The sequence below is a fragment of the Vipera ursinii genome (genome assembly GCF_947247035.1).
Source record: "Vipera ursinii genome assembly, chromosome: W".
Lineage (NCBI taxonomy): Eukaryota > Metazoa > Chordata > Lepidosauria > Squamata > Viperidae > Vipera > Vipera ursinii.
The window spans coordinates 8,591,286-8,616,414 of record NC_139522.1 but is presented as its reverse complement, the minus strand read 5'-3'; the positions used below and the strand labels follow the sequence as shown (position 1 = coordinate 8,616,414).

The following is a 25,129-nucleotide window of genomic DNA, read 5'->3' as shown; positions in this document are numbered from 1 at the left end:
ACATTCTCCAGATGCTTTCATTTTCCATCCGTTGGCCAATGACACATACTGTTTGCTATTAGTCATATTGACAAACCGTTCCTTGGTCCTGGTTATACAATGAGAGACCCCACTATCAACCACCCACAAATCATAGTTTACAGTTGTTGGTGACCTAGATATGGCTAAACTAACATCTTTTCCTCCTCTCCTATTGCTGGCAGTATTCTGTTTCTTACCCTTTTTAAAGAATTTAGCAATATGCCCTATAGCCCCACAAGAATAACATTTCCTAACAGTATAGGCAGTTGTAGACAGTTTTTCTTCTTGTGGTTGTGTCTCTCCCAGCTGGTCTCTGTCTTGCCTTCTTCTGGACTCTTCCAGTAGTCTTCCAGTTATGCCGGTCAGTGTCAGGTCATCTCTGGTCAGGACTTCCAGTGAAGTAACAAAAACATCATAGCTTTCATCCAGAGCGGAAAGAATAATGTAGACCTGATGCAATTCCGAAAAAATCAACTCCTTTTCATGTAGCTCTTGCACAGTTTTCTTCATTAATGTTAAATGAGCTAACATATCTCCACCCTTCAGAAGACGAGCTCTAAACAATCTACGTGTAAGGTGTATATGTGCACTCACACTATCATGAACATACGTCTTAAAGTGTCCCAACACCTAGCAGCAGACTCCTCACCATGAATATGGACAAGCTGCTGGTCATTCAGAGTTAGTCCAATTATGCAAAGAGCTCTTTTGTTATCCGGGGTAAATTTTGCTATCTCCTTTGCGTCTTCATCATCTGCTGGATTCCAAGCAGTCACATCCGGCGGATCATGAACTACAGCCCATAGCCCTTCCTTTCGCAGAAGTAAGCAACATTTCATAGACCAGGAAACATAGTTTGTTCCATCTAACCGGGTAATCATGGAGATACTGGTTGACTGTTCTTGTGCCATTTTCAGTTGAACAGATAACACAAACCCAGCTATCTGAATATGGTACTGTGTACACTAACTCAGTATGTCCTGGGCCCATAACCAATGAAAAGGATGTGCAGAGCTACTCTTAAAAAAACACAAGAGTTTGCACGGAAAAACAGGATTGTGAGAGTAATGAATTGTGTACAGCAACCACACAGATACACTGAGTTGTGTAAAGAGTTTACTTGTAGGATAAAGTAATAGCACAGTCCAAGAAACAGTCCAGGTCATACACAGATACTTGAAGTATAGCCGATAGCAACAGTCCAAGGATTATCCACTACAGAGTCGTCTTACCAGGCAGTAAGTCAAAACACATTAATCACAGTTCTGTTCTGTTCAGCCATGTCTCTAGCTCCCTCTTATGGCCATTAGGGACATTGCTGACCAATCAGCAGAAAGTATAGTGCAGTGCATTCACTATTAAAGGTATACATTACAGCTTTAACTGCAACCATAGAGTCTTGGTTTATATATTGCCAACCCAACCAGTTAGGCAATAGACATAGTCCTAACATTATATGACTAAACATTTGTTTGAATATTATATATACACATATACAGCTGAAACTCAAAAAATTAGAATATCGTGCAAAAGTTCATTTATTTCAGTAATGCAACTTAAAAAGGGAAACCAATATATGAGATAGATTCATTACATGCAATGCAAGATAGTTCAAGCCATGATTTGTTATAATTGTGATGATTATGGCGTACAGCTCATGAAAACCCCAAATCCACAATCTCAGAAAATTAGAATATTGTGAAAAGGTGCAATATTCTAGGCTCAAAGTGTCCCACTCTAATCAGCTAATTAAGCCATAACACCTGCAAAGGGTTCCTGAGCCTTTAAATGGTCTCTCAGTCTGTTTCAGTAGGAATCACAATCACAGGGAAGACTGCTGACCTGACAGTTGTGCAGAAAACCATCATTGACACCCTCCATAAGGAGGGAAAGCCTCAAAAGGTAATTGCAAAAGAGGTTGGATGTTCCCAAAGTGCTGTATCAAAGCACATTAATAGAAAGTTGTGTGGAAGAAAAAGGTGCACAAGCAGCAGGGATGACCGCGGCCTGGAGAGGATTGTCAGGAAAAGGCCATTCAAAAGTGTTGGGGACTTTCACAAGGAGTGGACTGAGGCTGGAGTCAGTGCATCAAGAGCCACCACACAGACGGATCCTGGACATGGGCTTCAAATGTTGTATTCCTCTTGTCAAGCTGCTCCTGAACAACAAACAAGGTCAGAAGTGTCTTACCTGGGCTAAAGAAAAATAGACCTGGTCTGTTGCTCAGTGGTCCAAAGTCCTCTTTTCTGATGAGAGCAACTTTTGCATCTCATTTGGAAACCAAGGACCCAGAGTCTGGAGGAAGAATGGAGAGGCACACACTGCAAGATGCTTGAAGTCCAGTGTGCACAAGCACGAAATCGAAGACACCAGCCTGAAGATGACGAGTGGGACCTTGTTGACACGTTGCCAAGACACCCTCAGTCCTACATGGAAAAAGACCTGAATACGCCAAGACCATAACTAAAGGTGTAGGGGCGACGTTTTGACGAAATCCCATCCGTCATCATCAGGCTGGTGGCTTCTGCTTCCTTCTTCTGGGAGAAGCATGTGGCTGTTTGTTCCTCTTTTTTAAACTGCCAGAGGGGGTGTGTTCTGTGGGTGGAGGTGTGCTCTGATTGGGTGGGGGAGTAAGTGTGTTCTGATTGGGTGGGAGTGTGTTTTGAATGGTGGGTGTGTTCTGATTGGGTGGGGGTGTGTTTTGAGTCGATGGGCTGGTCTCAGCTGCCAGCCTTAGACCTGAGCTGGTGAGTTGTGCTGCTTTTGTTCGGCTTCGTGTTTGTGGTGGTGCCATGTTTTTATAGTGGGTGTCAGTTTGCTTATTGTGTGGTTTGGAGGGGTTTAAAGTGGCTGATGTTGCAGCTGTAGTTAGGTTTCTGTTTTGTGGTTGTGCCTCGTTATCATTGTGGGTTCGGATTTGCTTTTTGAATGGTTGTGTGGTGGTGATGTCATGTGGTGTTATCATGACTTTGGGTCTATCATTCTTGGTGGTTGGGACTCGTCTGTCAATCAAGGCGGGTTTCCAAATGGTTGGTAGGTGAGAGGTATCATCTAGTTTGTTTATGCTGTGGGGGCATTTTTCTATCTCAATGGCTTCTCTGATTATTCTGTTGTTAAAATGTTCAATTTTGGCGATAGTTTTGGTTTTTTTAAAATCAATTTCATGTCCCGTGGCTTCAAAGTGTTGGACCAGGGATGAAGTTTGTTCTCCTTTTCTGAGTGAGATTTTGTGCTCTTCAATGCGTGCACTTATTCTTCTGTTGGTCTGTCCGATGTATGTGGTGGGGCAGGTGGTGCATGGGATGACACCTTCGTAATCTGGCCACACGGCAAAGAAAAACTGGATGACTTCCTCACACACCTCAATAGCCTACACCCCAAAATACAATTCACCATGGAAACAGAAGCTAACAATCAACTTCCCTTCCTTGATGTCTTAGTCTACAAGAAATCCAACGGCTCCCTAGGACACACTATCTACCATAAAAAAACACACACAAACCGCTATCTCAACGCACTCTCACACCACCACCCAGCACAGATCAACTCCGTAGCCAAGACACTCATCTCCAGAACAAAACGCCTAGCTGACGAACAACACCAAAAAACCGAACTACACACTCTCACTAATGTACTAACAGCCAATGGATTCCAAAGAAACACGATTACCAACTTAATCCGAAGAGAGACACCCACAAAAACCCAAGACAGAGAACAAGAAAATGGCAAAGCCCTCCTCCCATACTTAAAAGGGACCACAGACAGAATCAGCAAGGTCCTCCAAAAACACAACATCAAAACAGCATTCTACACAGACAGAAAAATATCCACCATCCTAAGAAACCCCAAGGACATAATTGGCTTAGAAAACCAAGGAGTATACGAAATCCCATGCACCACCTGCCCCACCACATACATCGGACAGACCAACAGAAGAATAAGTGCACGCATTGAGGAGCACAAAATCTCACTCAGAAAAGGAGAACAAACTTCATCCCTGGTCCAACACTTTGAAGCCACGGGACATGAAATTGATTTTAAAAAAACCAAAACTATCGCCAAAATTGAACATTTTAACAACAGAATAATCAGAGAAGCCATTGAGATAGAAAAACGCCCCCACAGCATAAACAAACTAGATGATACCTCTCACCTACCAACCATTTGGAAACCCGCCTTGATTGACAGACGAGTCCCAACCACCAAGAATGATAGACCCAAAGTCATGATAACACCACATGACATCACCACCACACAACCATTCAAAAAGCAAATCCGAACCCACAATGATAACGAGGCACAACCACAAAACAGAAACCTAACTACAGCTGCAACATCAGCCACTTTAAACCCCTCCAAACCACACAATAAGCAAACTGACACCCACTATAAAAACATGGCACCACCACAAACACGAAGCCGAACAAAAGCAGCACAACTCACCAGCTCAGGTCTAAGGCTGGCAGCTGAGACCAGCCCATCCACTCAAAACACACCCCCACCCAATCAGAACACACCCACCATTCAAAACACACTCCCACCCAATCAGAACACCTCCCCCACCCAATCAGAGCACACCTCCACCCACAGAACACACCCCCTCTGGCAGTTTAAAAAAGAGGAACAAACAGCCACATGCTTCTCCCAGAAGAAGGAAGCAGAAGCCACCAGCCTGATGATGACGGATGGGATTCCGTCGAAACGTCGCCCCTACACCTTTAGTTCTACGCGGGGAAAAACCCGAATAACCAAAGATCCACATACGAACACCCGCGAAAACCTCAGAAAACACACACACACACACACACACACACACACACACACACACACACACACACACACACATATATATATATATATATATATATATATATATATATATATATATATATATGTTAAATGTTTGTTAAGCATTCAGAATACACTTGCTTAGTCCCAGACACGGGACAAATCTTATTTCCTGTTTCATGTATTTATATATATACCGGTATATGTGTGTATGTATATATATATATATATATGTGCGTATGTATATGTATGTATGTGTATATATATATATATATATATATATATATATATATATATATATATATATATATATATATATATATATGTAAATTACTAACAAAGAATTTAGAGAGGCTGATATGCATTTCTGACTCATTAGTCTTCAGTCAGTCATACCCTTCTGAGATTCAAACCTGGGCTGCTTGCACGTTAGGCAGTGTTTTTACTTCTTGAGCCACAGGTTCTGTCTCGCTTTGTTAGCTTTTTGCAAGGGGAGAAATATGTGTCATATGTTAACTCTTAGATTACCTTGCTAGGCCCCAAACATGGGGCAAATCTTTATTTCCTGTTTTCAGCCTTATCTCAAAGGCCATCGAACAGGCTGTAGTCACACCGGACAGTTCATATATTTGTGTAAATTACTAACAAAGAATTTAGGGAGGCTGATATGCATTTCTGACTCATTAGTCTTCATCAGTCAGTCATACCCTTCTGAGATTCGAACCTGGGCTGCTTGCACGTTAGGCAGTGTTTTTACTTCCTGAGCCACAGGTTCTCTCTCGCTTTGTTAGCTTTTTGCAAGGGGAGAAATATGTGTCATATGTTAACTCTTAGATTACATTGCTAGGCCCCAAACATGGGGCAAAAAGCTAACAAAAGCTACCAAAGCTTGCAAAAACTAACAAAGAAAGAGAGAACCTGTGGCTCAAGAAGTAAAAACACTGCCTAACGTGCAAGCAGCCCAGGTTCGAATCTCAGAAGGGTATGACTGACTGATGAAGACTAATGAGTCAGAAATGCATATAGATAGATAGATAGATAGATAGATAGATAGATAGATAGATAGATAGATAGATAGATATAGATATAGATATAGATATAGATATAGATATAGATATAGATATATAGATATAGATATATATATATAGAGAGAGAGAGTTTATTAGATTATTAGATGGTGTATTATAGGATTAAATATAGCCAAAAGAATAGATAAAGCTTGTAAAGGGGCCCTATAGTAAGAGGAATAAGATATATAAGTAGCATAATACTTTTAGAATATATGAAATGTTAAAACATTGAGAGGGTCTGTTTAAATGAAAAGTTTAGATATTTAAAGGTAATGAATTTTGAGAAAATTATGACTGATAAAGTGGTCTGAATACTGAGGGGAAACTAAGCTTCAATAAAAATATTGAAAACAGGACATATAATGATTTAATAAGAAGACTTTTATAAATACAATGGGAATAAGCTGATTAAAAAATATGTTATATGTTGATGTTATATGCAATATTTATTTATTTATTTATTTATTTATTTATTTATTTATTTTATTGGATTTATATACCGCCCCTCTCCCAAAGGACTCGGGGCGGTGTATAGGGCAGTTAAAACATGGTATACAAAGTTAAAAATAAATTAAATTAAGTTAAGTTAGCCCCAACAAGACAAATTCTAAAGTTTAAAATCCTAATAATAATAATAATAATAATAATAATAATAATAATAATAATAATAATAAAAGAAGAAGAAGAAGAAGAAGAAGAAGAAGAAGAAGAAGAAGAAGAAGAAGAAGAAGAAGACGACTTTGGAGGTCATCTAGTCCAACCCCCTGCTCAGGCAGGAAACCCTATACCATTTTGGACAAATAGCTGTCCAGTCTCTTCTTAAAAACTTCCAGTGTTGGAGCATTCACCACTTCTAGAGGCAGGTTGTTCCACTGGTTAATTGTTCTAACTGTCAGGAAGTTTCTCCTTAGCTCTAGGTTGCTTCTCTCCTTGACTAGTTTCCATCCATTGCTTCTTGTCCTGCCTTCAGGTGCTTTGGAGACCAAAACTGTCAGGGGAAAAACTTGTTTAAACGAAACAAGAGACAACTCGCAACAAAAGTCTCACTTCAGGATCCAGAGGTTTATTTAAATTGAACACACAGATTCAGTACTTACATTTCAACGGCTTACTGCAATAAGGGCCAAATGTACAAGCAGTCATTAAGTGTGACGGCTTAGTGGCCAAATGGCAACACACTTATCTTTTGAGGCACACTTTATACCTCAGTAGTATGCCCACCTGTGGTGTTCTGGAACCACCCATTAGCCATTCCATTTCCCTTTTCTTGGTAAAACCATCAACATGTGACTTTCTGGAACAGTTCCTTCACTAGTTCCCTTTCCTCGGAACTGACCACTGGGTTAGTTCCCTGTTCTTGCTTTGTTACCCTGGCTACCGAGCTCCCTTTCCCTGTTCCATCCACTACTTTCCTCACTACCATTTCTATATGTGTCATTGCAGAAGTTGTACCCGTTAGCAAGGGTCAGTTCCTCTTTTCTCATACATTCTTGTCCTATGTTTTGTTTTTGTGAAGAAATTTGTGCCGACCACAAACTCACTATTTCCTACTGAAGGTCAACAGCAAGCGAAAGCCAAGTGCTTGTTAGCAAGTTCAAATCTAAACTATAATTGATTAGACCACTCATTAAATAGTTATCGATATATTTTTCCTTTCACATGGCTGAAACATTATGATGAGAATACAGTCAAAGAACACCACAGCTACTAATTGACCACAAGGCATCATTCTGCCACATTTGGAACAAAACTCTGACTTTGTTATGTAAATAAGGATTCCATAATTAAATGCTAATTATTTTCCACAGTTTAGTAATCAGCAAATAATTAAAGGTAGCCAGAAGAAATTATTAAATAAACAAATTATTAAATAAAAAATAGCCATCAGCAGTGTTGCTGTATAATTGGAATTGCTCCAGTTTGGAAGGTATTTGGAAGAATAGCACATAGTTTATTTTTTCCCTAGTTTATTAGTGTGATCTTGGTAGATTCTGGAAGCCTGATGAAAAGGACTGTCAGTAAGTGTGCAGAGGTCTCCTTGAACTACAAGAAGTTGCACAGACAATGAAGGGTACTGAGAGCAGTAATAGTCACACAGTAACCACAAGAGATAATGAGTTGTGATAAACAGAAAAATATTTTAATTTGTGGTTGAAAAACAAAGCACAGTCAAAAATAAATAGTCCAGGTCATACACAATAGTAACAGTCCAAGTAGTAATCCAAATACAAAGTCTTCTTACCGGTCCAGAGGTCAAAAACACAGTTGTTCAGGTTTAACACAGTAGTAAACCAACAATAGCAGTATCAGAGTAACTAACAGTGAAAAACAGCAAGAGCAGAGAGAGAGAAGCTATGTTCCTAGCTCCCTCTTATGGCCATGAGAACACTTACACACCCATCAGCCAATTAACATCTTAAAGACACAACATCATAGTTTATATATTTTCAACCCAACTATGTAGGCTTTCACCATATGCCTAACAAGGACCCAGAAGCTGTCTGTTCTTGATCTGCTATAAGATTTTAGTGGTACTACTTGGATTCAAATCCCACTGAAATTAGTTATATAACTTGTTCCTGTTGACTTTGGTAAATCTAAAAGGCCTATTTTATGATTCTCAAGTTTCCCTGGATTTCTCTCAAGACAGCTTTCAGCCCCATAACTGCAAACATTTTCCATGCTTTCTGTAGCTGATTCTTTTCCACAATATAGTTATTGCCAGATCAAAGTAAACATACCAAAATTGATACGTTTCCAAACATGGAAGCTATATTATTTGTAAGCCTGAATTACATGTGACTCTCTTTACTTTAGTAGAAATGTATGAATGCTTTTGTTCCCACTAATTTGATTGCTCTGTTTCAAACAAATATATGTTTCTCTTAAAGGCTTACAGATATCTTAGAGAAGAAGTGAAATTTTTCCAAGGAAAACCAATTAAGGTAAATGTGTTATTTTGGAATTTGAAATTATAGTTATGATCATTCTGAACATCATCTTCTAAGAATGTAATCTATCATTTATAGGCAAGAATAAAAGCAAAAGCAATAGCTATAAATACATTTTTGCCAAAGAATGGATACAGACCTCTGGATATGAATATCTACACACAACAGCATTATACAACATCATTGTACTTACCTCCAGTATACAGTCCCCAGCAGCAATTTCCACTGTATAGCTTCATTGCACCACAGACTTGGTCTACAACACACAGCTATCTTGATCCATCACTGGTAAGCACTGGGGAACCATTTGTTTGTTTGTCTGAAGTTTATGCTGTTGTAGACGATTTGGAGGAACTGTCCGAGGAGAGGAGCAATCTATATTACTAGACCTAATGCTACGATTCAAATTCAGAACATTCTGTTTAAGTAGGATCTGGGATGCAAAATAAAACAGATTTAAATTTCAGACATGTTGTAATATAACTTGCTTTCTATTCTTGAATAAAAATACAATTAAGACCTTATTTTTTAACACTTCCAGTGTAAATCTGACTGAGTGTTGTCTTGTCCTTGATGTATATTGATTTTTATAAATCCATTATACTAAGCTGTACTAAACCAAACAGATGTAAAATTGCATACTGAGATGTTTTGTCATATCCCACTCTCATGTGCTTTTCATCATGTAAATGTTTGTCCAGAAGAGCCAAAGTGTTAGAAATACAAATATGTGTAACGAGAATATTAATAAGCAAAAGTATGATGCTCCTGTCAAAAAACATGACAAAAAGTAAAGTGAAACAATGAAACCATTGTGCTGTTTTCAGAACATTACGGATATATTGAAAGTTTCAAATCTACATCTGAAGTATATCTGTTCCATAGGTCACACCATTTCCAAATACTGGATTTATCAATGGATTTACAGCTCCTTCTTTCAAGCCAACTGCTTCTCAACTGACTTCCCTCAGGCAGTATTCTCCAAGAAACAGGCAAGTTCTATTAATACATTTTTATCTACCTGGACAATATGCCTGGAAAGGTTTTCTGAAAGGGTTTTTTTTTCCCTGTCCCAGAAATCCCAGCAAATCACATCTACAACATACAATTTCTAGTGCAGACAGAGGGACTGGTTTGCTAGAGTGTCCTACAATATTCAACCTTTCTGCTGACCGATTAATCAACAGTGTTAGGAACCCACAAACCAGACAACCAGGACAAAACAGAACACGGATGCAAAGTACTACAAGCTGCACGAAACGAGAAGTAGGGAGCGGGCGAGTAGAATCCACAGCTTCAGATTCATCCCCCAGCTTAGGCAGAGGAAGGTGGGTATTGAAATTTAGGGTTAAATACTGGCCACTGAGGCTGGGTATGTTGTATCAGTATCTGAGCCAGTCATTGTTTATAGAAGATAGTTTCAGTGCTCAGCTACAGCATCCTTTCAGGCCTTTTTAAAGTGTTTATTTCAGGTAAGCTGATTGAGTAGAATCAAAACATAACAGAACATGGAAAGTAATGGTGCAGATATCACATTTATGTGATAATATGCACAATAATATTTAGTGTATAACTTACGACTACTTACCAAAAAAGCTGATCGCCACTAAATTTATCCACATTTATCAAAGTGGATCTAATTAACACAACTTGGAAAATAAATGGCAATGGAATCACTTCTAGAAACTTAGAAAAAGGTTTTTTTAGAAAATGGAAAAACAAGTTATTTAATGAGCATCAGAATTTGGAGTTTTTAATATTTAAAATAAAACAATGTAGATGTAGACTTATAAAGATGTTGCTTAAACTAATCTTCAGTGGAAGTTATAAAACCAAACAGCGAGCGGGGCAGTATATAAATTTAATAAATAAAATCTGGGTTCAGGTTGTTGGATATTTCTGATACTCCAGAATGATAGCTGGAGTGCTATAAATAAATGGAAAGCATAAATTTTAAATGTGGGGTCCTTGGTGCTCTCTGAGCTTGGTTGTTTTCTTGCAGATGTTTCATTAGCAAAGTAGGTAACATCAGTGCTAGTAGAGAGTGGGGTTTGCTCCCTATGGATATCCATGCAACTTCATCAAAAAGTGCCTGACCACTCAACCCAATAAAGCACCGGAATGGGACAACTCGCCATGGCTGTCTCACCGTGGCTGTCTTGAAGAAATAATATTGAAGAAATGGTGGAAGAGAATCATTAAAGAAAGGATGCTAAAGGAGGGACAAATGAAATGTGAATGACAAAAATTAAAATAATGTCAAAGAAACAGTGGTAGATAACAGAAAACTCACGTTGAATTATCCTGCATTGAGTTATTCCGCACTGAATTGTCCTATGGGTAGTTGACCCACAGTGAATTGGCTGTCAAACCTGATTCTACTCCATAGTTGCCTGCTTTTGCTCACAGTTTTTTCAAACTGAGGGGAGGAGGGTGGTGAATTCCTAAGGGCAGGGGGAGGCTATGGAATGCAAGTGAACCTTCTGTTGCCGGAGAAACATTATCTACCAAGGCCAAGTCATGAATGTTTGACCGGAGCAAAAGAACTGAACTCAATTGGTGAATTATGAACTGTGGGTGGCCCAGAGAGGAAGAGGGGAATTACCTATGTGAGTTTTCGTGGGGAAATCCCCAAACTGTCTTTGTTTCTGCCATGCCTAGATGGATTTTTCAATAAAGCTACACTCTTGGTCAATCTAAAGAGCCAGGGGTTTCTTTTGTTGAAGGTGCCAAATGGGACGGTTAACATTAAGTCAGTTCTTCCAGTACTGTCTACCTGGATCCCACTGGTAGGCCAAAGACCCGAGATGTTGGCAACAGGCAAAGAATAGGAGGAGGAGAAGAAGCTGGAGGAGCCCCTGGTGCAAAAAGCTCCAGAAGCGCTGTAGACTATGGCAGGGGCGCATCCGGTGGCCAGGCGTCCAAAACTGAGGGCTGAGAGCCCCAAGTGGCAAGCCTAAGGGAGTGGCTGCAGGATGCTCTGTACCAGAGACCGAAGATTTGCTGGACGGCAAACGTGGGGAAGGCGGCAGAGGCCGAGGACCCCCTAATTCCTGCAGGAGTCAATGTGACCCGAAGGAGCAGATGGAAGGCGAGGTGACCAGTCAAGTGGAAGCTCCCTGCCGCCACCCATAGTTCATCAGTGGAACAACCAGAAGAGAAGTTGGGAGGCCTGGCAATCAAGGGAACAGCGTCACCGGAAGCCAAGGCTCCAGTGGCCGGGATGTGGGGAGTGAAGTCACTAACCACCCCGTCTCCTTCCCTCCTGCAGCCAGTGGTGCCAGTACCTGCCGGGACAATTGGGTTCCCCCCTGCAGCCAACAGCAGCAGCGGATTTCGCCACCTCTCCCCCAGCATGATAGCAAGCCTTCCCTCCCAGCAGCAGCAGCGGTCCTACACCCTGGGTACATCATGGTGAGAGACGAGTGACACCCCCCCCTTACAGTTCAGTTCGATGGAGACTCAGGCAAGCTGGCTCACTTCTTAGCCCAGATGTGGCACCACATGGAGCGCTATGGGGGAATGTACCCAGATGATGAAGCCTGGGTTCACGCAGTGGTGTCCAACCTGGAGGGCGGCACATCCAGATGGCTGGTGTCCCTGCACAATGCTGGGGCACAGGAGCTGGGCGACCTAGATGCATTCATGCAGATCCTGTAGGGGTGGTTTGAGGATTCCATGGCAGCCTGGCATGCTGAATACCACATTCTCACCCTTAAACAGGGAAAGGGGCCGGTGGCAGAGTACATCCAGGACTTCTACAGCCTAGCCAGCCACCTTCCTGACTGGCCCGAGTGCATGCTGGTCTACTTCCAAGGGGGCCTAGATCTAGAGCTATACCAGAACTGCATACCCTGAGGGGTGCCGCAAAACTTGCAAGTGTGGTTCTGAGTGGCTGGTGAGGTTGAGATTGACCTGATGGAGTTCTGAGAGCACACCACACAGGAAAGCCAGCCTTGCAGAGTGCCTGAGAGACGCCCAGGCTCCAGGGGGAAAAGGGGGGCATGCCCTCGGCTGCAGGAGGCAAGCCTCACCAAGCCCTGGGAGCCCTGCTTCTGCTGCAGAAAGGAAGGCCATCAAGCAGCCAAGTGCCTCGCACCACGACAAGCAACCGCCCCTCCACCCACTCGGCAACCCAAGAAAAAGAGATCCTCGATGAAGCCAAAGGAGAAGACACATGTAGGGCAGCAAGCCGTTGAGTTCTCTCCTCAGCCCACCAAGGAAGAGGGAACTCCAACCAGCCCCAAAAAGTGTCTGGTCTTCTATGAGAGCAACAGTGAGGGGGAAGACGCCCCAATGGTAAGTGGCACCATCATACCCATGTCAGCCTGGGTGGAGATTGTGGTGCCCTCAGGGGCAAGGGGAGCCATCACGGCGTTGCTGGACTTGGGTTGCACCCGGTGTGTGGTCAGCACCCAGGTAGTGGAAAGGCTGGGACTGAGGCTAAAGAAACTGAGATGACCCCATGGCATTTTCCCAACTAGACGGGTCAATAACGGGAGGTTAGCCAGCCACCTGCCTAACCGAGCCGGTTTGGCTCATAGTGGGGACTCAAATAGAGACTGTTAAGTTTATTGTAGTTCCCAGGACGACTGAGCCCATGGTCCTAGGACTAGCGTGGTGGAAAAAGTGGAACCCCTCTGTTTGCTGGGATAGAGAATGGTGGCGGATGTGAAGAAGAGCTGTTCATCAGCAGGAGTCAGGGAAACTGCAAGGAGCCACCCACATGCGTACAACCTGTTCCCATGCCAGGCCAAGCCGTCACGCATGGTGAGGAGGCTGGGATGCTCCTTCAGCCAGGCATCTGCAGCCAACGCGTTACACATAGCACGGGACAAATCATCCCCCGCCTTGCACGCTACCTGGTCAACAGCCGTTGGGCTGTCTGGAGGGATGAGTTCTTGGACTACTGCTTCCCGTCTGGTGTCGTATTGTGGGAGTCATGACAACGTGTCTGCGAGGAAATTCCGTCCCCCCGGCATGTATTTCAGCACGAACCTGAAACGCTGGAAGTAGATAGCCCACCTAAGGTGTTTAGGTGCCAATTTTCTTGGTGACTGCAGGACCTCCAGGTTCTTGTGGTCCGTCCATACTTCGAAGGGGTGGACGGCCTGCTCCAGTAAATGACGCCATGTCTCCAGGGCCGTGCGCACGGCGAATGCTTCTTTCTCCCAAATCGCCCATGCACGCTCTGAGGATGACAGCTTCTTGGATGCATAGGCACATGGTTGGAGTGCGCCTCCGGCGTTTCGCTGCAGCAACACTGCTCCCACCGCAACGTCACTGGCGTCTACTTGGACCATGTACGGTATGTCTGGGTTGGGATGCGCCAACACTGGTTCCCTGGTGAACAGGGCCTTCAAGGTCTCGAACGCCTGTTGGCACGTGGTGGTCCATGCCAACTTTGTCCCAGGACGTGGTTTCTCCCCGGTCTGCCGTGTACGCAAGAAGTCTGTCAACGGCAGGGCTATGGCAGCAAAGCCTGGGATAAATTGCCGGTAAAAGTTGGCGAAACCTAGGAAGCTTTGCAGCTGTCTTCGTGTCCGTGGCGCTTGCCACTGCTGCACGGCCTCTACCTTACAGGGGTCCATTTCAATTCTGTTCGCCGAAACCCGATACCCCAAGTAGTCTAACCTCATCTTATGAAACTCACACTTCGTGAGTTTCACATAGAGACGGGCGGCCAACAGTTTCCGTAGCACCTGGCGCACAAGGGCAATATGCTCCTCCATGGTGTTGCAGTATATCAGGATGTCGTCCAAATAAACGAGCACCCCACAGTACAAGTGTTTGTGTAGCACCTGGTTTATCAGCTGCATAAAGACTGCTGGGGCTCCCTGAAGTCCGAATGGCATGACCCAGAACTGGAAACTGCCCAGCGGGCAATTGAATGCCGTCTTCCATTCATCCCCAGCCTTGATCCTCACCCGGTACTATGCCTTCCGCAGGTCCAACCTCGTGAAAATGCGTCCCGTTGACAGGTGTGCTAAAAGGTCCTTCATGAGGGGCAGTGGGTACAGGTGTTCAACGCAGACCGCATTGACACCACGGAAGTCGACGCACATGCGGAGCGTGTCATCCTTCTTTTCCCGGAACAGTATCGGTGCCGCTATCTTGGACCGGGCAGGCTGAATGAATCCCCTTGCGAGATTTTTGTCGATGTAGTGTCGCAACTCCTGCATCTCGCGGGGTGTAAGGGCATACATGCGCGGTTTTGGCAGCTTGACACCCGGCTCAAGCTCAATGGCGCAGTCCGTTGCTCGGTGTGGAGGCAGGACATCGCACTCCTTCTCATTGAACACCTCAGCCAGGTCGGCATATGCCTGTGGTATGTGGGCATCCGCCACCCCATCAACCCCTTGGACACTCTCGCCACTTGACTGGCCAGCGGGGCCCACATAAGCATGTTGTGGTGGTTGTGGCCCTGTCCCCAACCGTAGGTGTTGACACCCTCCTTCCCACCATATCGTGGGCCCCCACTTATCTAACCATGTAAGCCCCAGGATTACCGCCTCCGTCATTGACGGAACGACGATAAATCGCAACGTCTCCCAATGAGTCCCCATTTCCAGGAGGATGGGCTTTGTCATATGGGCCACTGGTGCCCCCCCAAGGAGAGACCCATCCACCTGCTGAAAACAGAGAGGAGTTGGCAACCGCCGCAGCTCAAGGCCCAACTGGGTAGCAACCGCCTGACTGAGCAAGCACCGGGTACTGCCCGAGTCAATCAGCGCTGGGTAGGCCTCCCTCCGTCCCGTCTGTGGGCTAACGAGCACTATCGGGATCTTGAAGGGCACCACCAGGTCACTCACCATGGGGTCCTCCTCTTGCTCCTCCTGGCTCTCATAGGGCTCTGGGTCGTTGGCAACCGGCTCCTCCGTCCCCGTTGGCAGTGTCGCCTTGGGCATGATGGCTGCTATCTGGTGGGCTGCTCTCGATCGCTCCACCGACTTCCTTGCTGTGGCTCCCTTGCCGGAAGGGGTGGCAGTGGCCGCACAGGGCCCTGGAAGTGGGCATTCGACAGCCCGGTGCCCTGGCTGGTAACACCGGAAGCATCTAATAGTTGGCCTTGATGGTGGCGCGGGTGGCTTTACTGTTGATGCCACGGTCTTCCGGTCCTCCTCTTTCGGTTTTTTGGGGACCCTGTGGGGCCCAAACGCCCCCTCCGGCCTCCCCCTGCACTCCCGTAGCCCAACGTCGAGTTTGACAGCAACACGGTACCACTCCAACAGCCTCACAGGAACGCCCTGCACCACGCACGCCCTGTGCAGAGCCCCATCCAGCCCCGCCTGAAAGTGGTGTACCAGAAGGCGTTCCGGCCAGGAGCGTAGCTTGCGAGCCACTTGACGGAACTCACCGACGTATTCCGCCGCGGGCCTGCCTTGTTGTCGCAGCCCTACCACCTCCGCCTCAGCCCTGTGGGTACAGGCCACGTCCTCAAACTGTGTACGCAGCGCTTCCAAGAACAGTCCGTCAGCCAGCTCCCTGGCGTGCTCGCTGTACAGGTCGGCCGCCCATGCCGCGGCCTCTCCCTGCAGGCTCGCAGTGATGGCCACCACCATGGCCCACTGGGAGGCGTAGGCCGTACTGTACTGATCCAAATGATGGATGGTGTGGCTCAGGAACATGGCGAGCCGGTCAGGGTGTCCATCGTACATCACCGGCAAGGGCGGAGGCCCCCAATAAGCCCCTAGCCCCCAGGGCCCTCCCTGGGACCTGGGGCCCCTCATACCTGGTGCCTAGTGTTGCCCACTCGGCGGCCCAGTGGGAGCCCCGGCCGTCATTGTCCACACAGTGGGCTCTGTCTGACCCAATGCTCTCGGGGGAGGCTGTTCGGACCGGGCAAACCCCGGAACCGTCAGCTGTGATGGTGGCCCACGGAACGTCGGGCTTGCCAAACAAAAGTCGGACTGGCCCGCCTGACCGGGCGGCGTCCCCCTCTGCGACCACTGTCGCGTTTCATGGCCCGGGGCGACGGGTGACCAGGGTGTGGGTTCCTGGCATCCAAACTTCTCGAAACGGTCCCTCAGAACGTCCAGCGTGTAGGCCCCTGGAGCCGTGGAGTAACTCCACTCCTCGCCTTCCTCTTCTGTCAGCCGCCGCTCCCTCCAGGTTGACGCCGAGACCCCTGAGTGGGACTTTCCATGGGCCAAGTCCAAGTGCTCCAGCGCAGGACTGTACCACCACTCCCCGCCCCGAGTCCGGGGCCCCTCCTCCCGCCCTCCACTGCTGCCAGCCGTGGGTGCAATGTTCCTGGCCTTGGGCCACACCACCGGCTGAGGCCCTTCCACTGCAACTGGGTCAGGTGGTGCTGCAGCAGCAGCCCCTGCGGGCCCCTCCCCGTCAGCCGCCGAAGCAAGCCCCTGCGGTTCCTCTGCCATGCCTCAAAGCGAAGGTAACGGCAAAAGAGAAACCAGGGCAATGCTGACTTACTGTCACAGACGTCCTCAATGATGGAACACCAACACGACTAAGGAACGAGTGACCAGGTTTATTCTCCCCACACACAAAAAACCGCAATAAAGTCAGCGTTGGCAGCATCCTGCTCCAACACTCTTTTTATCACCAGGCCACGCCTCAACCCCACCCCACCGGCACAAGCCGGCATCCGCCCGCTATCCCATAAAGACCCCACCCACAACTCTGTGCGCTGGCCTCCCTTCACGCTCCTCACCGACAAGGTAAGCCTCATCCCTATGCAACCCCACCCGTGTTCCTCCCGGAACCCGCCACCCACCACCGTTCACCACAGTACGCCCCTCACTGACTCGCCCAAAGGTCCAGCCGACGAAAGGGCAGCGCAGGCATGGCCACCAACCGGCCGGCTGCTGCCTGCGTCGGCCTGGTTCATCCGGGGCCCCCCATGATCGTCCCGGGGTGCAGGCATCAGCTGGTTGGCAGCCGGCGCAGCCGGCGGCTTTGGTGCTGGCCGCTCAGGTGCCGGCCGCCCAAGCGCCGTGTAGCCGTTCTGCTGTTGCCGTCCCCCCGCGCAGGCGCGGGCATCAGCTGGAAGGTGGCGGGCACAGTCGGCGGCTCTGGCACCGGCCGCTCAGGCGCCGGCTGCTCCGGCGCCATGCGGCTGTCGCCGTCCTCCTGCACAGGCGCGGGCACCAGCTGGAAGGCAGCGGGCGCCGTCGGCGGCTCCGGTACCGGCCGCTCAGGCGCCGTGCTGCCACTGCCGTGGTGCCGCCGCCGCTGCCGTGCTGCCACTGCCGCTGCTGCTGCCATGCTGCTGCTGCCGCTGCTGCTGCCGTGCTGCCGCCGCCGCTGCCGCTGCCGGAGAGAGGGAATGGCTTGCAAGGACGAGGAGGGGACATCAGGCGAGCCGTGCTGCCGAGGCGTCCCCGAAGAGTGACAAGCCGGCAGGGCTTGACAACAATCACATTTAATATGATATCTATGAAAACAAAGAGTAAATTACTAAATATGATGACTTCTTTTTGTAATAATGTTATTAAGTTTATCAAGATATAAAATACAAAAGAAAGTGAATACAGTGGGACAATGGAGGACGAAAAGGGAAGAGAAATAAGTGTAGTGTAAAGGGGAAAAATGAAAAGAAAAATATTGACTTCTGACTCTTTATAGTACAGTAGAATAAGATAGCAACATTACAGCCTCAACTTTTTACTTTTACATACTAAGATGTATTGGCCATTTCTATAACAAACTTACCTAATCAGCAATAACGATGACTTCTTTCCTTCCAGAAAAAATGTTTATGGCTATCGAAAAAAGAGAGATGACAAGTTCACGGTGAGTATGTGATGTCTAGTTGTTTACCTGAGGCTAGAAGATTCTTGACTAACACAGCCTCAGTGTGGAATGATTTGAAGTGATGTTATACAGCAACTAAGCAATAAAAACATATATTCTAAGTAACTCCAAATTGTCATGAGGTAAATGCCAAGGTTGCTGCTGACTCAAATTTGCATCAGATGTTCAAGTTGTTAAAGCAATTTTACAACAATCTCCTCTTCCTCCTCCTCCTCCTCTTCCTCCTTTTGAATTCCTTTTCTGACCAAAATGAATCTGTTCTACAAAACATAGAAAATTCTCCCATAACAAAATAACCGATTCTCATTTTAGGTCTCAATGCTTTCCCACATACTCCTAGGTTTTTTAACTAACCATGTTCTTATTCTCTCCCTACCAACTATAATTTCAACCTCTTTTTCCTTATGCTTTTAAGTGGCATAATGTTTTGTTTGAAGACTAGAATTTGCCTTTCCATTTTTCCCCACAGAACAGAGATATGCTTGCATTTAATGCTATTTTGTTTCATACTTTGGTCATATTGGTAAGGTGAAAAAACATTTTAATGGCACTTAATGCTTGGAAATTCTAACTTTAAAAAAAGAAGATAAAAACTAACACCAAGCTAATATAAAGTAAATAAGAAAAAAAGTGAAGAGAAAGCAAAAAGTGCAAGAAAAGAAAAAAGTTGAAGAAAAATAGAAAAGAAAGCAAATACATACAAAGTGGCTTCTGATATTGTTCACAGCAGTTATAAGTACAATTATATTTTAACCTCTCTCTCTAAAGTTACATCATAATACTCTTCTTTCTATAATCTGTCTTGTGTAAACATCAAAAACCATAAATTACAAGTTCATTTGTTTCAGTTTTACACAAAAAGTCCATAAGAGATTTCCAGTCACCAATATAGATAGTGTATTTTCTCTAATCAAATAAGTTAATTTACCCATCTCAGCAAGATCTGTCAATTTCACCAACCATTTCTCCCTAGTGAATAGTATTGAATCTTTCCATCTCTCTGGGTAGTTGCTTTTCATGGATAAAACTTAGGTTGTGCCCAGAAAATCTGCACTAACTCTTTACATCTTAAAGTAGAAACTTAACAAAATTCTATTCACCTTGGCTTCTTCAAATGAGATAATGGTAAAGAGCTTTCTTTGTTGTATTACCTGCCCTCTGGGACAGCACCCTCTGGAGATTTGCTCCCCTCCCAGTCTTCTGCCTTCAAAGACAGCCTTAAAATCATTTTTTGAGTTGGGCAGCCTACAAATTGGAGGATGGATGGAGTTATTAGTCCACTACATGTATACAGTTGTGTTTCTTTAGATTTTTGCTGTTTCCTAACAGTTTGTGCCCTTTTTGCTTGAGGATTGATGTTGCCTCGCTTTTGTACCCTATGCTTCTCTTTCAGACAGGACAAATGCAGTCTCCACCCACTCCAAAGCCACCGTCTCCAGGTTTTGAGCTGGGATTGTCCAGTTTTCCTCCATTGCCTGGAGCTGCTGGGAATCTAAAGACTGAAGACTTGTTTGAAAACCGGTTGTCAAATGTGATTGTTGCAACATCAAAAGAAAAAGTAAAAATCCACAGATGTCGGGCAAGGGTGAATTTGGGGACACATGTTCACTCTGAAAATCATGCAGTGAGGGAAAAAATTAATTTGATCCACTGCTGATTTTGTACATTTGCCCACTGACAAAGAAATGATCAATCTATGTGTCATGGTTCCGACAGATGAAACTCTTCAAAGAACTTCGAGGCATTGTTTACCTTAAAGAATCTTTATTCAAGTTGCACAGCATCGGCATATACATGGTCGAAGCCGAAATCTGAATTCCCCTCCTCTAAACACATAGTATCAAAGCACGATTCCCTCCTCTGATTAACAGCCATAAATCACATTCTCCAATTAGTTTGAAATGCAAGGCTTCCCTCCCTTCTCTAACCCGCCATTTCTTATCATCTCTTATTTCAAAAGCCCCTAAATTGTTATGTCTAACTAACTCCCATCATATTCCTCCTCCTCCCCCAGTATCATCTAATTCTAAGAGTAAAGCATAGGAAAGAAAAAGGCTACATCTCCCTATGTTGTCAAGCAAGAACATCCGATGTTAGCAGCATTGACATCCAGCCCCCCTTACAAAAAGGATAGACCCTGTAGCGTAAACAAAAGCATATGTTAGGGACTATCTCTCGGTTTGTTAGGGTGTTTCCTATAGAACCTTTTGATGAGTCTGTCAGCTTTCACATCGCTAGATTTCACCCAAGTGCCTTCAGACAACGAGTATCCTTTCCATTGTACTAGGTGAGGGGTAGGCAACCTTGGCTCTTTTATGACTCGTGGACTTCAACTCCCAGAATTCCTGAGCCAGCCATGCTGAGGGGAAAGAGAGAATTTCCAAGTTGAGCCATGCTGGCACAGGAATTCTGGGACTTGAAGTCCACAAGTCATGAAAGAGCCAAGGTTGCCTACCCCTGTACTAGGTAGTGCAGTTTCCCTTTAAAAAATTTAGAGTCAAGAATATGTTTCACTTCATAGTGAGTCTGACCCGCCACTACGAGGGGCCCGGGAGCCATCTTATAAGGGGGGGTGTCTTAAAGTGGAGTCCTGAAAAGGTTTCAGCAAGCTGCAATGGAAGACAGGGTGAACTCTCCCTAAAAGCCTAGGGAGTTTCAATTCTACTGTGACTGGGTTGATGATCCTTACAATGGGGAAAGGCCCCAAGAATTTAGGTCCTAATTTCTTACTGGGTAATTTGAGGCATAAGTATTTAGTTGACAGATAAACCTTTTCCCCAACTTGGAATGTTCTTTGGGGAGCCCTCTTTTTATCAGCCTGCTTTTTATATGTCTTGGAAGTATTTTTTAAAGCAGTTTTTGTGTTTCTCCAAAGTTCTTCCTACCCCTTCACCCATTGATCAAGTGTCTGGGAAGCGGAGGGCAATTGAGGGTATTCAGGTATTGTGTTGAACTCTTTTCCTGTGGCTACCCTGAAAGGCGTGTAAGCCACCTCTGCGAAAGGGAGGAGTTCGGTCCAGCTTGTTTGTTGGTATGAAACATAACATCTGAGATATTGCTCCACCATCTTGTTAGCGGATTCCGCAGCTCCATTGGTAGCTGGATGGAAAGCAGATGATAGGCCTTGAGATGATCCAATTAATTTAAGAAAGCTCCTCCAAAACTTTGCTGTCAACTGCAACCCCCTCTCCAAAATTATTCGCTTAGGGGTGCCATGCAGCCGGTAGATATGTTTCAGGAACAATTTAGTCAGTCGTTGGGCTGATGGGAGTCCTTTGCAGGTGGTGAAATGAGCATGCTTCGAAAACAGGTCTATCACAGTCCAGATGACAGTATTTCCTCTACTTTCAGGTAGGTCTACTATAAAGTTCATAGCTATTTCTTCCCATGGTTGAGAAGGGTCTGCCAGCAGCTGCAGTAATCCAGAGGGTTTCCCTGGAATTCTTTTCATGGTGGCACATACAGTACAGCACAACTCCTGATATAGTTTTCCACATCCTGTTTTAGCACCGGCCACCAAAATTGCTGACGGATCATATTCGCACTGTATATCAGGATGTCATCAAGGTACAGCAGAACCCCTTTGTATAAATGATCATGTAGGACCTCATTAATCAACTGCATGACTACGGCTGGGGTCCCCTGTAGTCCAAATGGCATGACTTTGAATTGATAGCTCCCCATGGGGCAGTTGAAGGCAGTTTCCCACTCATCTCCCTCCTTTATTCTCACCCGGTAATGTGCTTCTCTCAGGTCTAATTTAGTGAAGACACTCCCCTTAGCCAGGTGGGTTAGGAAGTCCTTCAGGAGGGGGAGGGGGTATTTTCCACACTCACTGTGTTCAGACCTTTATAATCAACACATAAACAAAGAGACCCATCTTTTTTTCTTTAAACAACACAGGGGCTCCCACCACAGACTTGGCTCATTCAATGAATCCCCTCACTGGGTTTTTATCCACGTATTGCATCTCCTCCATTTCAAGGGGGGACATAGCGTACATTCTCGGCCGTGGGAGTTTGGCTCCCGGCAACAGTTCAATAGAGCAAACATTGCATCAGTGAGGAGGCAGGGCATCGCATTCTTTCTCACTAAATGCCTCCGCTTGGTCCCGGTACTCGCTGGGGATGAGTGGCTCGCCTGGTGGCAGTGAGGCAGCCATATGTGCTCACTCATTTGGTGGCATAAAGTGTCCTGCAATGTCGGTTGAATCAGTGGGATGTTTAGGCCCTATAGGTAGTCTCACAGTTCTCATTCCTTTCTCTCACCAGATAAAACGGCTTCCATTTGTCCAACCAGGCTAATCCTAGGATTACAGTCTCAGTCATTTTTGGAGCCACCAGGAAGTGAATAAACTCCCAGTGCTCACCTATTTCTAGGCATAGGGGCTCCTTTAATTGCATGACTAAAGTTCCTCCCATCAGGGAGCCATCGGCTTGCTCAAATCTTATGGGCTTGGAGAGTAGTTTTGCTCGTATGCCCATTTTCATGGCAGATGGCAGGCTAATGACGCATCGGGAGCATCCAGAATCGACTAGCACTTTTAAGTATACTTGTGCCCCCGACTTAGGGATTATAAGTTTGGCAGGCAATGCAAAAGGTGGGACATGTCGACTCATCATCGGATCGTTCTCTGTCGTTGTCAAAAGAGGGTAGAGCGGGGGCGGGTCCAAAATGAGTTCCAGCATCCTCCTGTGTGGGGGATGTGACCTGGGCAACAGGCTCTTGTGTGATCTGGTTGGATTTCTCTCTTGTTGGCTGCTGGGCAGCCTTCTTTCTCACTGCTAGTCCTGGTCCTGATCTATTCTGCTGTTGGGGGTAGGGGACTGTACAATTTGCTGCTCGATGTCCCTGCTGTTCGCATCGGAAGCACTTGATTGGTGGGCCTGCAGGTGTCCTGTGTCTTTCAGAAGCCGTAGCAGTTGGAGGGTTTCGGGGGGTTGGTTGTCATTTGGGTTGCTCTGGCCTTGACTCGGCTTCAGGTGGGGGAGGTTTCTTGTAGCGGGCAAGCTGAACATCTAGCTTTACCGCTGCCTGGTACCATTCTTGCAGCTGATCAGGTACTGCTCGATAGATGCAGGCCTGAGAGAGGTGATCGTCTAATCCTTCTTTGAAGTGATGGACTAGGGACTGCTCAGGCCACCTCTCTATGCGACCAGCTATCTTGCGAAACTCTCGTATGTACTCCAGAGCAGGCTTGCTGGCTTGTTTTATCTTATGGATTTGTTCTTCTGCTTTAAGGGCAATAGATGGGTCCTCAAACCTTTCAGTCCTAGGAGGAAGAGGTGGGGGTCCTCCAATTCAGGGGCTTGCTCATTATATAAATTATTCAGCCATTCAGATGCCTCTCCCTCTAGACTGGACGCAATCACATCGACAATAGCGGCTGGGTCTGGGTAGAGATAGGCTCAGCAGTTCAAATGGGAGCGCACATGGTTGAGGAAAAAAATCAGTTTCTCTGGGTCCCCATCGAAGGTTGGTCTGAAAGGTGGAGCAATCACTGGCTGCTGGGCTCCCCACTGTGACAGTTGCACCCCCAGTTGCTGCTGGTCCCATCCTGACTGCTGCTGCATGCCCAGGGGTTGCACGTTCAGGGGCTGTGGCCACGCCCCCTGATGTGGTTTTAATATCTGCAGTTGCAACCTACTGGGCTGCCAGGGGTCTCCCAAACACAGCTGCCTGGGTGGGGGCTGTTGTTGAACTTCCTGCTGCTTGTTAGCATACAGGGAGTGCAGAATTATTAGGCAAGTTGTATTTTTGAGGATTAATTTTATTATTGAACAACAACCATGTTCTCAATGAACCCAAAAAACTCATTAATATCAAAGCTGAATATTTTTGGAAGTAGTTTTTAGTTTGTTTTTAGTTATAGCTATTTTAGGGGGATATCTGTGTGTGCAGGTGACTATTACTGTGCATAATTATTAGGCAACTTAACAAAAAACAAATATATACCCATTTCAATTATTTATTTTTACCAGTGAAACCAATATAACATCTCAACATTCACAAATATACATTTCTGACATTCAAAAACATAACAAAAACAAATCAGTGACCAATATAGCCACCTTTCTTTGCAAGGACACTCAAAAGCCTGCCATCCATGGATTCTGTCAGTGTTTTGATCTGTTCACCATCAACATTGCGTGCAGCAGCAACCACAGCCTCCCAGACACTGTTCAGAGAGGTGTACTGTTTTCCCTCCTTGTAAATCTCACATTTGATGATGGACCACAGGTTCTCAATGGGGTTCAGATCAGGTGAACAAGGAGGCCATGTCATTAGATTTCCTTCTTTTATACCCTTTCTTGCCAGCCACGCTGTGGAGTACTTGGACGCGTGTGATGGAGCATTGTCCTGCATGAAAATCATGTTTTTCTTGAAGGATGCAGACTTCTTCCTGTACCACTGCTTGAAGAAGGTGTCTTCCAGAAACTGGCAGTAGGACTGGGAGTTGAGCTTGACTCCATCCTCAACCCGAAAAGGCCCCACAAGCTCATCTTTGATGATACCAGCCCA

General features: G+C 45.7%; 1 protein-coding gene across 1 annotated transcript in view; it reads left to right on the top strand.

Moving 5' to 3' along the window:
- Nucleotides 1-25,129, top strand: part of LOC310648205 (la-related protein 4B-like) — a 138,677-nt gene that overhangs the window by 99,499 nt on the left and 14,049 nt on the right. The window contains 6 exon segments of the mRNA XM_083375955.1: nucleotides 8,771-8,824; nucleotides 8,909-9,118; nucleotides 9,716-9,822; nucleotides 9,907-10,158; nucleotides 18,541-18,586; nucleotides 20,001-20,165. Coding sequence (XP_083232081.1) covers nucleotides 8,771-8,824; nucleotides 8,909-9,118; nucleotides 9,716-9,822; nucleotides 9,907-10,158; nucleotides 18,541-18,586; nucleotides 20,001-20,165 — 834 coding nt within the window.